This window comes from Nycticebus coucang, chromosome 13, assembly GCF_027406575.1.
Source record: "Nycticebus coucang isolate mNycCou1 chromosome 13, mNycCou1.pri, whole genome shotgun sequence".
NCBI classification, from domain to species: Eukaryota; Metazoa; Chordata; class Mammalia; order Primates; family Lorisidae; genus Nycticebus; species Nycticebus coucang.
The window spans coordinates 11,290,911-11,308,097 of NC_069792.1; the positions used below are offsets into that span (position 1 = coordinate 11,290,911).

The 17,187-nt window shown below is 39.5% G+C and overlaps 1 protein-coding gene across 1 annotated transcript in view; it reads left to right on the top strand.

Moving 5' to 3' along the window:
- Nucleotides 1-17,187, top strand: part of RAB2A (RAB2A, member RAS oncogene family) — a 113,396-nt gene that overhangs the window by 22,708 nt on the left and 73,501 nt on the right. Inside the window, exon 2 of the mRNA XM_053558599.1 lies at nucleotides 13,865-13,936. Coding sequence (XP_053414574.1) covers nucleotides 13,865-13,936 — 72 coding nt within the window. The remainder of the gene's footprint in view (nucleotides 1-13,864; nucleotides 13,937-17,187) is intronic.

The window sequence follows — 17,187 nt, forward strand, 5'->3', positions numbered from 1 at the left end:
CAGGACTGTGCTCCCTCTGACGGCTCCAGGGAGAATTCTTTCTGATACTTCCCGTTTACGGCTTCAGGCGTTTCTGGGATCTGGCTGCAGGATTCTAATCTCTGTCTCTGTCCTAGCTCACCTGGCTGGCTTTCTTATCTTTTGTCAAACCTCTCTTATTTTTTTCTTACAAGAACACCAGTCTTACAGGAACCACCCTAAATCCAGAGTGAGCTCATCTTGAGGTCCTTATTCACATCGCAGAGGTTGTTTCTCTAAATCAGGTCACATTTACAGGTTCTGAGGTTAGAAGTTGGACATACCTTTTTGCGGCCTTCTCTAATAAACTGACTATAGTGAGCCACCAGAGTAGTGTGTACTTGAAGTAATGGAGAAGATTGCTTTCTCGGATGCGAGGGAACAGTGTGTGGACAACCAGCAGTATGAAAACAATTCTGAAGTCATCCTACTGAAAAGGAAAGTAATAAATTACAAATGTTTTCTTTACTTCACTTTTTAAATACATATTTAAAATTTTTGATTAAAGGTCAGATAATTTTGGTTGGCAATTTTGCTCTCTTATATATATTCATCTCAAAAAATCCTCAGTTTAACATTTGCATTAAATACTTTGAATTTGCAAAATACTTTATTTGAGCCTCATGACATTCCTTTGGAGTAGGAATGCTGTGCTTTCTTTTTTCCTTTTTTGGGAGGGGTGAGGGTAGGGATGGGGGAGACAGAGTCTCAAGCTGTTGCCCTGGGTAGAGTGCCATAGCATCATAGCTTTACAGCAACCTCCAACTCAGGCTCAAGCGATCCTCTTGCCTCAGTTTTTGTATTTTTAGTAGAGACTGGGTCTCGCTTTTGCTCAGGCTGGTCTTGTACTTGTGAGCTTAAGCAATCCACCCACGTGGGCCTCCCAGAGTGCTAGGATTATAGGTGTGAGCTACTGCACCTGGCCTCTTTTTCCCATTTTATAGATGTGGACATGGAGCTCAATTTCTATAACTAATTTGCCTAGGTCACAGGCTACGGAAGTAATCCAGATGGATTTGAACACTGGTGTTACAACTGTAAAACCTGTATTCATTGCGATCTACCGTGCAGAGTTTATTAACTTAATGTTTTAAAAGAATAGACTTTATTATTTTTTCATACTTCACATGGTTTTCAATTTGGAATGTTAGCATGAAAAAGGATAAAATGTTTGCAAAATAAGTTACTAATGTTTAAATCAGACTTACCATATCTCTGTATGATCTGTGTTTGAGTTCTGTCAGTCCTTTGGTATGAATTAAAAACCCACAGTTTTTTGATGGCCTGCTTTTAATACTGAGATAGAATTTTTGTGCTTTGTTTTGTTTTGTTGAAGGACCAAATACAGTAAGTAGGTGACAATATGGAACCGTGATTTCCGGATGATGGTTGTACAAAACATTTCTTCAGCTGTTAAGAATTGGCCCTGGTACTTTTCTTCACATCTTTGTATTTTCACATATTTTATACTTAAAGCTATTTGGCTTATGATTGTAAAAATATTTACAATTTTAAGAAACTTGAAATTGGTGAGAAGTTGATTTAAGACAAGAAAAATAAACTTCAGTAGACTACCTACTAACACTTAAGTGTTAAAATACAAGAGGACTTAAATAGTTAGATTCTTGAGCCCCACCAAAGACTTGCTGAATTTCTGGAGTGAGGGTTTAGGAATCTACATTTTTGTGACTACTACTAGTAATTTTTAGGCATTAACATGGTATTTTAGTTCTCAGCTCTCACAACTCTGTCCTTTTGAAGGACTTGGACCCTAGGAAAGGAAGGAGATAGGTAACTTTATGGTGGGAACTTTAATAGCAGCATTAGTATAGTGATTTGTATTAATTTCAGAGTGTTCGTGACCTGAATATATCCAAGAAATCCACATAGGGCTTTAAAAAACAGTATTTTACTCATCTTCTTTTTATTCACTAAATAAATAGTGAATAGTATTATAGCTGAAGAGATCATTCTAGATACTTTGGAGAATGAAAAGATAAATAAGTTCCTTTCCCTTAAGGAACTTTGGGACTGAGATTAAAACATATATTTATGAATGTGATTATGAATGAAACTTTATGAATGAGATTAAAACATACATTTAAATAACTGGTAGTATAAAAGTAGGTAGCAGGTAGCAAAAGAGGAAGGAGACATAAGGCCACAAAAGATTCCTCTGGGTGTCCATGCAGCTCCTACTGGGAACTGTTGCAGCCCCAGAAACCCCTTCAGCTGCAGAAGGACAGAGAATTTGGTTTGGAGAAGGGGATTTGCACAGTGAATGTATAGTAAGGAAAGCTACACCTTCCAGAACTTCTGTACAAAATAAGTCGTATCATCTGGCCGGTGGCTTCCCTAATACCTTAATGAGGATGAATCCATGAGTATTCCAGCAGCTGCCAGGAGCAGAATCCACCTTACTGGTCATACTCTGATGGACATAGGCCCAGCAAGATGCAACTGTGGAGAAGTGGAATCTGTCTAGGAAAAGCACCTGCTAAATGTAGCTCCCATCCAAAAAGGCCTCTGATGCCACATCACTGCCAATTCCTTGATCTTGAATTGTTTTTTTGAGACAGTTTCACTGTGTCACCCTCGGTAGAGTGCTGTGGCATCACAGCTCACAGCAACCTCAAACTCTTGGGTTTAAGCGATTCTCTTGCCTCAGCCTCCCAAGTAGCTGGAACTACAGGTGCCCACCACAACACCTGGTTATTTTTTGTTGCAGTTGTCATTGTTGTTTTTAGCTGGCCCTGGCTGGGTTCAAACCCACCAGCTTTGGTATAAGTGGATGGCACCGTAACCACTGTGCTACGGGCGCTGAGCCTGTTTTTCAATTGTTAACTAATCTGACTGGGCCAGATCTTCATTTATCATTTCCAAGTAAGAAGACTCTCAGTATTGCTCACCCAAAATCCTGCATTTGGGGTAAAGCAACCCGGAAATTTCTATAAGGCGCCTTGAGGAGACTAAAGGACTAGAACAATCCTGGGTGTGAGGCTGGATGTGGGGAATACTTTAGACAGACTTTGGAATGGTAGGGATGGAATGAGAAGAATGTGGCCTCAGGAAGCAGGAAGCCAACAGGGAGGGTAGTTCACCTGGAAGCCACTGATGTCTCCCTGTCCTACGATGATGTTGGTGGCAGTCCTCAGGCAATGTTAGTGGTGCCCAGCACAAAGGAAGCTCATCCAAGCTGTGCTACTGTCAACACTGGAGCATCTTGACACATCAGACACTGGTAAGGCTGTACACTGGTGTGTCAATGACAGCCACAGCAGCCTTACACACCCCACCCACCCTACCCCACCCCACACTTGTGGCAGGAACTTCAGGGCTTACTGGGCACTGCTTAGATTGTTCATTTTTCTCTCCAGCAAGCTAGTGTATTAAAGACTGATAATCCTGGACTAAATAAATCCATGGATGAAGGGACACCAAAGGATATAAGAAAGAATTTCTTGGCCAGGTGCAGTGGCTCATATCTGTCATCCTAACACTCTGGGAGTCTGAGGTAGAAGGATCGCTTGAAGTCAGGAGTTCAAGACTAGCCTGAATGGGAGCGAGACTCATCTCTACTAAATAAGAAAAACTAGCCAGTGGTAGTGGTGGGAGTGGTGGTGGCTTCTATAGTCCCACCTACTCTGGAGGCTGAAGCAGGAGGATCTTTGAGCCTGGGAGTTTGAGGTTGCTGTGAGCTAGGCTAACACCAGGACACTCTAGCCTAGGCAACAGAGTGAGACTCTGCCTAAAAAAAAAGGCAGAGAAAGAAAAAGAAAGAATTTCATTGATAGTGAGATATGACCCATGTAACCCCAGACCAGTTACACGGAAGTAGTACACAGAGTTCATATACTCTCACAATATTTTCCATTCTAGCTTATTGATTTTTATTGAGCAAAAATTTGAGGTTTTTATACATTATTAAACCCATGCCCTTGTTTATGATATTTTCTATTGCTGTAAAAATAATAAATTTCCAGTCCTAATGCCTGCCCTATATCCTGAACAACAGGCAAAATTTAAACTAGATGGTTTCGTTCACGCAGCAGTGGCTCTAACCCATTGCCCTTCAGGATCTGTATAATAATTCCTTTTCTTGACTTTTAAAGAAAAAAAAAGTACATAATAAGCTTCATTTCATATATAGAAATAGACTTCTAGAAGTCCATTAAAGGAAAGATCACGTCCAATTAATGTAAATATACTAGGAGTCTTCCTGAAGGTGATTGGTGGTATAGTTATCTAGAATGTAGGGAAAGAGTAATTCATGACTTCTTGGATGTCTAGAGAAAGCTTGAAATGAAGTGAAAAGTTGAAAAAGATCCATGTTGAATTTTTGTCTTTTTTGGTTTAATAGGATAATGATGACTTTAAATTCTTATGTAGTGCTTCCTCTGTGTTCTATGTATGTTAACTGATTTAATTCTCACAACTTGTGTGAAGTATTATCCTCACTTTGAAAATGATGCACACACAGGCCAAGTAGTTTATCCTAAGGCCACACAGGTAGTGTTTTTTTGAGGGATAAGATCTTACTCTGTAACCCAGGCTGGAGTGCAGTGGCACAATCATAGCTCACCGCAACCTTGAACTCCTAGGCTCAAGCAGTCCTCTGGCACAGCTTCTCGAGTAGCTGAGACTACAGGAATGTGCCAGTACACCTACCTAATGTTTTCTTTCTTTCTTTCTCTCTTTTTTTTTTTTTTTTGTGGAGACAGGATCTCACTGTGTCATTCAATCTGGTCATAAACTCCTAACCTCAAATGTTCCTTCCATCTTAGCCTCACTAAGTGTAAAGATTACAGCTTTGAGGGTAGGGCGCCGGCCGCATGGGTTCAAACCCAGCCCCAGCCAAAAACTGCAAAAAAAAAAAAAAAAAAAAGATTACGGCTTTGAGTCATCATGCTGGCCCCAATTTTCTTCATTGTAAAAAGAAAGAGTTTTGTCAAGAATCCTTTTTTGTTCTCCCATGTTTTAATTCTGTATTTATAAAACAAAATGGACTTACTCTTTCTTTGCTGGTTTCTCTCTTCCTGTGGCTTAAAATACCATCTTATGCTGGCAACTCTCTAATTTATATCGCCATCTTGATCATCTTACTGAAATCCAGAGTGATCCTTTTAGAATTTAAATAAAATTTTATGATTCCCATGCTCAGGCTCTCCAGTGAATCCCCTGTTTTTATTTCAGGACTTACACAGTCCTTCACTTTGTGTGATCAGGCGCCTGGGATTCCTGTAACCACAGTTCCCAGGGGCATGGCTCTTGCTTGCCTTCTGTACCTTAGCCATTCTGGCCTCATGGGTTTCTCTAAAATGTGCCACCTTTGAACTCTTCCTCTAGCTCAATGGGGTCACGACCCACAGGTTAAGAACGGCTGCTCTAGCTGCTTCCTCAGCTTGGAATACTCTCCTCTCAGTCATCTCCCTGCCCTTTATTTCCTCACTTTTAAATCTTCACTTAAACCCCACCTCAGTGAAAGACCACCTAGTTTAATACTGCACACTCTTGAAGCGCATTCTTCTCTGTAAAGTATCACAGAATGGAAAAGCAAATATCCAATGTACTTCATTTTATTATGAAGCCAGCAGACGATCTAACACACGCCCACACAGGAGAAAAACTCAATTCTGTTCTAATTGAGGGGGGTTGGTGTGCTCCCATGGAAAGGGCACAAGGTAGGGGTGTATGCACACCTTTTGGGTGTGGGATACAACTACAAAAGGGACTCTACACAACAAATTCAAATATTGTGACCTGGTTGTTTTTACCCTCACATTAACCTAAAATTACACAAAAAGAAGAGCCTAAGACCATGTCCTTATGGTTTCCTCAAGTATTTTTTCAGAAAACTTTATACGTTCTACAGCAAAAGATAAGGAGTCTCTGATATTTTAAAGGATCGTCACATTTTATACATGTTGCTAACTGTGAATGTAGTTTGTATTTCTGTAGGCAATTTTATAACATTTTTATGAATAAATCAAAACTTCCAGACAAGAAAACAAACAAAAAATAGCGCACACTCCCCCCCAACCCGGCATTCCAAAGCCTCACATCCTTACCTTGCTCTATTTCCCTTTACCGTGCTATGTAACACCCTGGAACTAGCACACCCTCTCTGTTTCTGCTCCCCTCTTTTCCTCCCTCTCCTGTATATACACATACATTTGCATACATACATTGGGAGGAAAAGTTTATTTTCTTTTCTCCTCACTCCACAGTGCAGGAGACTGGAGGTTCATAGGACTGATGCCGAAAAGGCAGCATGGTTTGTGCTTTTAGGGAGTGTAAATAGGCATGTAATAAGTAGTTCGGTAGCAGTAACATTTGCCGAATTCTTTTTTGAAACTTTACTCTGTGCCAGACACTCTTTTAAACACTTGGAATACATTAACTCCTTTAACATTCCTGATCAGCCTGTGAGAGTAGGCATTATCAACCTGCTTTTTACAGATTAAAAAAAACTGTGTGTCTAAGAAGATACATAGATGGAACCTGGCTTATAATGGTTTGACTTAATGATTTTTGAATTATAATTATACAAAAGTGATATGCATTGAGTCGAAACCATAATGTGAATTTTGATCTTTTTAAATTTTTTATTATAAAATTTTTATTTCATTTATTTATTTATTTAGAGACTAGAGTCTCACTTTATTGCCCTTGGTAGCATACTGTGGCGTAGCAGCTCACAGCAACCTCCAACTCCTGGGCTTAGACGATTCTCTTGCCTCAGCCTCCCGAGTAGCTGGGACTACAAGGGCCCGCCACAACGCCTGGCTATTCTTTTTTGCAGTTTGGCCGGGGCTGGGTTTGAACCTGTCATCCTCGGTATATGGGGCCTGCACCCTACCCACTGAGCCACAGGTGCCACCCTAAAATTTTTATTTTTTTAAACATTTTAAATGGCAAGTAAGTTTTTTTTAATTTCAGAATATTCTGGGGTACAGATTTCAGGTTACATGAATTGCTTTTGTACAGTTTGAGTCAAAGTTTTAAGTGTGCTTTTACCCAGACAGTATGCATTGGTGTGAATTTACCCCTCCCTTCTTGCCCCATCTCTCTTGCTTGCTTTCCCTTGAGTTTTACCAAATGTGCATGTGGGTATTGGTCAAATAGCTCCAATTTAATAGTGAGTACATGTAGTGTTTGTTTTTCCATCTTGTAAAACTTCACTTAGAAGAATGTAAAATTTTTACTGCTATTAAATGGGCTTTGTGGCTAGATGCACATGCCTGTAATCTTAGCACTCTGAGACCCTATATCTGCTAAAAATGGAAAAACTAGCTGGGTGTTGTATGGAGCACCTACAGTCCCTACTGGGAGGCTGAGGGAGAGGTATCACTTTAACACTTGAGCCCAGGAGTTTGAGGTTGCTATGTGCTAGGCTGACACCACGGCTCTCTACCCTGGCTGACAAGAGTGAGATGCTGTCTAAAAAAAAAAAAAAGAAAAAAATAGGCTTTGTGTTAGGTAATTTTGCCCAACAACAAGCTGAGGGAATTGCTGTGAGCATGTTTAAGCTAAGCTAAGCTATGATGTTTGGTAAGTTAAGTGTATTAAATCCATTTTTGACTTAATGATATTTTCAGTTTATAGTGCTTTATCAGGATGTAATCCCATCGTAAGTTGTCTATAATTTGTGGTTCTATTGATAGTGATTGACAGAGCTGGGATTGGAGTCAAGGACTGTGGCTTCAGTGTCAAAAACCAACCATAACACACAATATTGTTCCAAGCAATAAATGAGGTAACATACATAAAGGGCTTAAAAATAGTGTCTGGCACAAAGTAAGATCTCTATAGATTTTATCTGCTACTGAGAATGTAGCAGATAAAATCTTTTGTAGTATTTTAAAGTTCCTAAGAATATAATCATAACATAAAAAGATTAATTGGTCACTTAGTAAACTATTCCTCATTTATTATTTTTTCTAAGTGTCTTCTTCCAGGAAAATCAACATATATAAATGCCAAATCAGTTGCAAATCCCACCAAAAATGTAGGATTTATCAAGTATGTGGAAATAGAGCACTGTTTGAATTCTATGAATTGATGAATGGGGTCTGCCATTTAGACTGCTGAATAGACAGTACATGCTTTAAAGAATTTGGAATATCAAGAATTAAGAGAGGCTCTGGGGAAAATTGGTAAGAGAAACCTTGGAGATTTTTGTCAATTTTACTTTATAATGCTATAATAAGGGCAGTCATTAAGGGTGTCCTGTGAAGTATACTTGTAAACAAAAATCTCTAACTTAAAAATAATTTGATATATACTTTGTTCAGCGTATGGTTGTATTTATAAATTAACTTTATTATGTTTAAAATTTATCTTAAAACTGCATAGCTTTTAAGATTAAGTATAATTGGGCTCAGCGCCTGTGATTCAAGCAGCTAAGGTGCCAGCCACATACAACTGAGCTGGTGGGTTTAAATACAGCTGGGGCCCGCCAAACAATGACAGCTGCAACCAAAAAATACCTGGGCGTTGTGGCGGGCACCTGTAGTCCCAGCTACTTGGGAGGTGGAGGCAGGAGAATCACTTGAGTCCAGGAGTTGGAGGTTGCTGTGAGCTGTGATGCCACAGAACTCTACCCAGGGCGACAGCTTGAGGCTCTGTCTCAAAAAAAAAAAAAAAGATTAAGTATAAGCGAAGGTTTTTGATTCCTGTTCCTGTTTATTGTGAAATTTTGGTTCTATTTTAATGATTTCATTTTAGGGGCTTTGTTTTGCACTCCCAGAAAACAAGGGAATATTATTTTAAAGCATCATATTTTAACAGAAATTTAGTCATTGCTTGTGCTGAGATTACTATTTTGTCTATATAAGGTATTTCAGATATACTCATATGTTCCAAAGATTGATTTTAAAATGTAGCTTCAATTTAGAGTGTTTTTCAAACATAGAAAGCATGTCGTTTTTGTAAAATGTGTCTTTTCTGACTATTAGGCTAGTGTTATAGGTTATATAAAAGTTTTCAGAAGGGTTGGCTACTGGATCTGAGTATTAATGTGCTCTAAAGCTCTTGAATTAGGACTTGCATTTAACTTAAGCATGCAGAGATATGGCTTATTTTTTTTTTAATTTTTACATATTTACATGTAAATAATAATTATCTTTACATACAAATATCATATACATATATACATACAGAACACTTTACATACATATTTGTATGTAAAGATTTTAAACACAAGAGTGCTCTTATTTATTTATTCATTTGTTTTTAAGAAAGAGTCTCACTGTGTCACCCTTGGTATAGTGCTGTGGCATCACAGCTCACAGCAACCTCAAACTCCTAGACTTAAGCTGTTTTCTTGCCTCACTCCTCCCAAGTAGCTGAGACTGTGGACACCCACCACAACACCCAGCTATTTTTTTGTTGCAATTGTCATTGTTGTTTAGCTGGCCCTGGCAGAGTTCAAACCTGTCAACCTCGGTGCATGTGGTTGGCGCAGTAGCCACTGTGCTAGGGGCGCCAAGCCAGATGGAACTATTTCTTAGGGAAGGTCAGTCCTTTTAAAGCCTTTTAACTGATTGAATCTAGCCTACCTTGATTATCTAGAAATATCTTCCTCATGTAAAATCAACTGATAACATGGCTTGGCACCCATTGCTCAGTGGTTAGGGCACCAGCCACATACACCCGGCTGGTGGGTTCAAACCTGGCCTGGGGCTGCTAAACAACAATGACAACTACAACAACAACTAAAAAAAATAGCCAGGAATTGTGGCAGATGCCTGTAGTCCCAGCTACTTGGGAGGCTGAGGCAAGAGAATCGCTTAAGCCCAAAAATTTGAGGTTGCTGTGAGCTGTGATGCCACGTCATTCTACCAAGGGTAACAGAGTACGACTCTGTCTAAATAAATAAATAAATAAATGAATAAAGTAAAATCAACTGACAAAAGATTTTAATTATATTTACAACGTTTTCATAGCAACACCCAGATGAGTGTTTGCTTCAGTAACTGGGAAGGATCTAGCTAATTAGTGACAGAGCTAGGATTCTAATGGGGTCTTTTTAGGGCAGATATGAAGTGTTATGGGGGAGCTGAAGTTGATTATTTTTTGGTATATGGGATAGTAAGGGCTAGTAGACTATTAATTCTGGTTGAGGATTGATAGAATCTTTGGAACAGGAATGCTTTACTGAAGAGAGTATAGAACTCCCTGACTTAGTTCTTAAATCGTGAATGTAGATTTGCCAGGGAGTGAAAAATTTCTTGGTAAAGGGTATCAGGGAAACAACATGGTGTCATTTTCTTTTCTTTCTTTCTTTTTTTTTTTTTTTTTTTTTTTTTGAGACAGAGCCTCAAGCTGTCGCCCTGGGTAGAGTTCTGTGACATCACAGCTCACAGCAACCTCCCAACTCCTGGGCTCAAGCCATTCTTCTGCCTCCGCCTCCCAAGTAGCTGGGACTACAGGCGCCCACCACAACGCCTGGCTAATTTTTGGTTGTAGCCGTCATTGTTTGGCAGGCTTGGGCTGGATTCGAACCCGCCAGCTCAGGTGTATGTGGCTGGCGCTTGAGCCACAGGCACCGAGCCATGTTGTCATTTTCAAAGGATGGTATGTTGTGCTTAACTATTACGATCTATTGGAGTCATAATTTTCAGCTCAAATGCAAAGGACCTTGTTCACTATTATGAAGAGCTTGTGTTTCTATATTTTAGGCAATAGAACATGCAAATGAGTAATGGCACCTGCATTTTAGTACAAATTTTCACAGTGGTTTATAAAATAGATGAGAAAGGATGGGTAGGCCTGCTGGCTTACACCTGTATTCCTAACACTTTGGGACGCCAGTGCTGGAGAATTGCTTGAGGCCAGGAGTTCAGGGCCAAGTTGGACAATAGTGAAACCTCAATCTCTACAAAAAATAAAAAATTAGCTGGCTGTGATGGCACATGCCTGCCATCCCAGCTTCTTGAGAGGCTGAGGTTGGAGGATCCACTTATTAAGCCCAGGAGTTTGAGGTTACAACAAGCTGTGATAATGCCTCTGTTCTATAGCCTGGGTGACAAAGTGGGATTCTATCTTCCCCACCCCCACCCCAAAAAATAAATAAACAAAAAACTGAGATGTTTATCAGATCTTACTGAGAACCAGAATTAGAGCACTGAGGATTAAGAGGGTAAGGGATGTATCTAGTCAGGTTTGAATTAGCCTTGTTTTGCTAAGTCTGGTGGGAGGGGGATGGGGGGGGCGTTAACAATGACTCAGGCTCTCGCCTAAATCCCAGCAACTCTGGGAGGCTGACATGGGTGGATTGCCTGAGCTCACAGGTTTGAGACCAGCCTGAGCCAGAGTGAGAGCTCATCTCTAAAGAAATAGCTGGGCGCTGTGGCAGGTGCCTGTAGTCCCAGGTACTTGGGAGGCTGAGGCAAGAGAATAGCTTAAGCCCAGGAGTTTGAAGTTGCTGTGAGCTACGACTCCGCGGCACTCTACTAAGGGTGACAAAGTGAAACTCTGTCTCACAAAAAAAAAAAGACTCAACGGCCAATTAAATGCTTTTGAATTCACTGTTTGTTGTGAGACTTTTGTACACTAAAATCATACAAATATATTTAACACAATAATAAAAGATAGGAAAAACAAATTACAGCATATGGCTTGGAAGACCAACACACTGACAAACTGAACAGGTCCATAATATTTTCCTCAAAACTCTGTAGGGGCTGTGGGATGGGTGTGTGAGTATGGAAGGGTTACAGCAGCCATTACTGCTAATAAAAGAGGACTCAAGAGTTCACACAGACAGAACTCCTACAGGATGTAGATGATAGAAGGAAAAGAAGGAATTAAGCATGGTTATGAGTGGTGTGATCCATTAGGAAGCAATTCCACAGATTAGGAAATAACTGAAATGTGTATCACATCATAGAATACTATTATGAAAAAGAATGAAGTAATGTCTTCTGCAGCAACTTGGATAGAACTGGACCATTATCCTAAGTGAAGTAACCAGAAACAGAAAGCCAAACACCATATGTTCTCACTTGTAAATGGGAGCTAGGCATTGGGTATATGTGGTCATGCAGAGTGACCTAATAGTCATTGGAGACTCAGATGAGGGAGGATGAAAGGGGGGTGTGGGATAAAAAATTGCCTATTGGGTACCATATGCATTATTCAGGTGATGAGTACCCTAAAAGCCTAGACTGATCTGTTATACAATTCGTCCATGTAACAAAAATCCATTTGTACCCTCTAAATCTATTAAAATAACAATTTTTAAAAAGAAGTAGGTTGAGGCTGTGGGAGTGAATTTGGTAACCAAAGTGGGTGGTAAGGAAGACCGCCAGTATTTCAGGGTTGCATGGAAGAACAGTGATTATCACAGAATTAAGACATCAGGCCAGGAGGATTGCTTGAGCTCAGGAATTCCAGGTCAGCCTGAGCAAGATTAAGACTGCATCTCACCTAAAAATAGAAAAAATGAGTTCTGTGTTGTGGCAGACACCTGTAGTCCCAACTACTCAAGAGGCTAAGCAGGAAGATCGCTTGAGCCCAGGAGTTTGAGGTTTCTGTGAGCTAGGCTGATCTTAGTACTCTAACCTGGGCAACAGAGTGAGACTGTCTCAAACAAAAAAAAAAAAAAAAAAAAAAAATTGAGCTCCTTGCACTAGAGAGTAGAATTGTGGTTATCAGAGGGTATAAGTGTCGGGACAAAGGAGAGGCTAGGGACAGGTGGGTTAACGGGTACAAAATTACAGCTAGATAGAAATAAGAATAAGTTCTACTATTCTATAGTACTGTTGAGTGGCTATAGTTAATAATTTATTGTGTATTTAGTTTATTATATATGATGTGTGTGTATATATATATATATATATATCATTATATGTATTTTTAAATATCTAGAAGAGAGGATTTTGAACCGTCCCAGACACATATAAAAAAAAGAATGATAAATGTTTGAGGTGATCGGATATGCTCAGTACCCTGATTTGATTGTTATACATTCTGTACATGTACTAAAATATCACTCTGAGGCGGTGCCCTCAGTGAGTAGGGCACCTGCCCCATATACCAAGGGTGGCTGGCTCAAACCCAGCCCCCGCCAAATTGCAACAAAAAAATAGCCAGGCGTTGTGGCGGGCACCTGTAGTCCCAGCTACTCGGGAGGCTGAGGCAAGAGAATCGCCTAAGCCCAGGAGATGGAGGTTGCTGTGAGCTGTGATGCCACAGTACTCTACCGAGGGTGACAAAGTGAAACTCTGTCTCTAAAAAAGAGAGAAAGAAAGAAAGAAAATTTTCCTTTGAATTTAGGAGTGTTGAAGTTATTCATTACCTTAATGAGGTCAATTTTAGTATGAAGAAATGCAAAACAGATGACCGTTGCTCATGAAATGAATTAGTGACAAAATAGAGCAAGCAGCTTTTCCCTTAAAGGTAGATTCCAGACGTTTAACTGCTTAGCTTATTTATTTATTTGTTGTGGGAAGTATGATAAAATGAACTAATACTATGCTTTGAATATTTACACTGTTACACACAAAACAAACGTGCACAAAAACTGTACTGTATACCTGCTCGATAAAGGAGACTTAGTTGTCTTATAGGAGTTTAACCATTGCATTTATTTTTCACGTTGAAATGTTGACATGAATAAGAAAGGGTGAAAAAGGTATTTGTGATTTTTTTTTTTTTTTTTAACAGCTTCCACCTAAATCATGAGTCCTCTAATTTCCTAAGAAGTTACAGAATATTGAGAAATCATAGTAGATTTGTCACGGAGTGCCAGAAACCCTGACTACCTCCTTTCCATGTGCTTCGTGTTTTTAGTTTCTGTGCATTTTCTCTCTTAATATCTATATATTATTTTACCTTCCAGGTGTTGGTAAATCATGCTTATTGCTACAGTTTACAGACAAGAGGTTTCAGCCAGTGCACGACCTCACTATTGGTAAGTTTTATATTAATAAAGGAGATGGGAAGCTTTGAAAGTTTTGGATAGTTTAAGAGGAAGATGCTAGAGGGACCTTTGTCTTTGTGATGATTCTGAAACCAGTGAAACTAAATTTGTTGCTATGTAGAGTTTAGTCTCTATAACTTTTTAAAAAATATATGTAGTAAAAATGATTACCCAACTTTGTAAAAATGGTTAGATATTAACATGTATGATTTCATTTAAAGTAATACTGATGACACAAGTTATCATGAGCAGTAAATGAGTTAATGTAAAGCATTGGAATAAAGCGCCTTGCAACATGGTAGATACACTAGAGTTACTTGTAATTAATTATTAACCAAAAGAAACTACCATTGGGTATTTTATGTTTCCTTAGTTGTAAAAAGTAAACAATATAGTTATTGGTAAGAAATAGTTAACAAACACTAATTGTTATTTAAAATAGTGATTTCTAATTTCTATTAATATACAAAGGTAGAAAATTAAAATGAGTGGAAAATGGAAAAAAATTAGGTAATTATACCGTTTCACAGTTTTGTTTGTTTGTTTTTGAGACAGAGTTTTAAGCTGTCACCCCGGGTAGAGTCATGGTATCATATCTCACAGCAACCTCAAACTCCTGGGCTCAAGCAAGCCTCTTGCTTCAGTTTTTCTATTTTTTCGGTAGAGACAGGATCTTACTTTTGCTTAGACTGGTCTCAAACTTGTGAGCTCAAGCAATCCACACACCTTGGCTTCCAGGTGTGTGGATTCCCAGAGTGCTGGGATTACAGGCATGATGGAGTTTTTATTTGTTTAAAAATTATACTTACGGGTGGCGCCTGTGGTTCGGTAAGGCGCCGGCCCCATATACCGAGGGTGGCGGGTTCAAACCCGGCCCCGGCTGAACGGCAACCAAAAAATAGCTGGGCGTTGTGGTGGGCACCTGTAGTCCCAGCTACTCGGGAAGCTGAGGCAAGAGAATCGCTTAAGCCCAGGAGTTGGAGGTTGCTGTGAGCTGTGTGATGCCATAGCACTCTACCGAGGGCCATAAAGTGAGACTCTGTCTCTACCAAAAAAAAAAAAAATTATACTTACATTTTGAGAGCTAAAGAACCTATCTAGATTATTTTTCTGTTGCTGCAGCTCATTAACAACTAGAAATTAGTCAAATATCAACAAAGAAAGGAATTGGAAATCTAGTTATATGCTGTACAACTAATTGTTTAGTGAATCTTTTCAGCCACTGAGATTATCTTCTATTGATGTTAGTAAGGTGCCACTTAACTGTGTGTGTGTGAATTTTTATTTTTATTTTTTTTTTGAGAGAGTCTCACTATGTTGCCCTTGGTAGAGCACTGTGGCGTCACAGCTCACAGCTCACAGCAACCTCAAACTCTAGGGCTTATGCAATTCTCTTGCCTCAGCCTCCCAAATGCCAACACAGCACCAGGCTATTTTTTTTGTTGTAGTTGTCGAGTTTGAACCCACCAGCATCGGTGTGGCCGGCGCCCTAGCCACTGAGCTGCAGGCACCAAACCCACTTAACAGTATATTGATTCTCATACCTTATGTATTTTTAAAATACCAAATCAGAATTAGAGCTTTTGAATCAAATTATTAGATCAATTAATAGTCTTTTATCTAAGCCACATATACTTTGTGCATATATTGCAATCTTTCATTAGCAAACACATCCATATTCCAATTTAATTTTGATAGTTTCAAGCATATGCAGTCATGATGGGTAAAACAGGCAGTACTGTTTTATGCTGGTCATGAAACTTTGTTTAACTTTGTGAGCTCATTTCTGTGTAGATCTACTCTTTGCTCAATCAGATTTGAAACCTTGGTTGCCAAGTTTAGGTATGACTCAGCCCTAAGACAGCTATCCACACAGTTTTTGGTATAAGATACTAAAAAAAATGTTCTTCCCTCTCATTGAATCTTACATATAAATGTCTAAGTTGTGATGGCGCACCCAGTGGGGAGGGTGGGTCTCAGCTTTTGCCAGAAATAGGCATAGGGGCTGGGTGCGATGGCTCACGCCTGTAATCCTAACACTCTGGGAGGCCGCAGTGGGTGGATTGCCTGAGCTCAGGAGTTAGCAGCCAGAACAAGAGTGAGACCTCATCTCTAAAAATAGCCAGGTGTTGTGGTGGGCGCCTATGATCCCACCTACTTGGGAGGCTAAGGCAAGAGAATTGCTTGAGTTTGAAGTTGCTCTGAGCTATGACGCCATGGCACTCTCCCACCAATGGGGACAAAGTGTGACTCTGTCTCCAAAAAACAAAAAAAAAGAAAACGAAAAGAAAAGCATTTTTCAAAGTAAAGGCTGACCCAGTTGGTCTTTCACCCCTTCCTGCCACTGCCGTTTATATAGTGTTATGTACACTTGCTGGTAGGGCATTCAATACAGCTGCTCGTTCAGTCAAGCTAAATGAAGGCCAGTGGAAGCAGTAATGATTATAAATTCGTGATTCTGCCTTCATTGGCACGAAGCCTATGCTGGCTTTTTTTTTTTTGGCAACCATCACAATAATTTATTTATTTTATTTTATTTTATTAAATCATAGCTGTGTGCGATAATGCATTCATAAGGTACAATGTGCTGGTTTTATATACAGTTTGAAATATTTTCATCGAATTGATTAACAGCCTTCATGGCATTTTCTTAGTTATTGTGTTCAGACATTTAACAATTTATTTTGTAGACAGAAAAATAATTAGTTGATTATCACATAGTTTTAAAAGAACACTGGAATGTTTGCTGAAACAGGAATATCTGGACTCTGCTGAAGGCTTGCTTCTGCCCGATGAATAGGTGAAAATGAAAATTTAAGGTTGGATTATGAATAAGAAAGTACTAAATGAGCCCGGCTTTGTGGCAGGCGCCTGTAGTCCCAGTTACTCGGGAGGCTGAGGCAAGAGAATAGCCTAAGCCCAGGAGTTGGAGATTGCTGTGAGCTCAAAAATGAGATAGAGTCTCATTTTTTTACCGAGGGCAAAAAAATGAGACTCTATCTCTACAAAAATTTAAAAAAATACTAAATGATAAAAAAGAGAAAATAAAAGTCCTTAAGAGGTTAGGAAATACTCAAAAATACTCCACCTTTTGACTACCTCTGTCAGTAAGAATTAAGAATCTGAGAAGCAGTTTGTAGTTTCATAGACCTGGTACATTGAAAGTCCACACGAGAGCCTCACTGCTCAAAAGATGGTTCATGGGTGCGGCGCCTGTGGCTCAGTCGGTAGGGCGCCAGCCC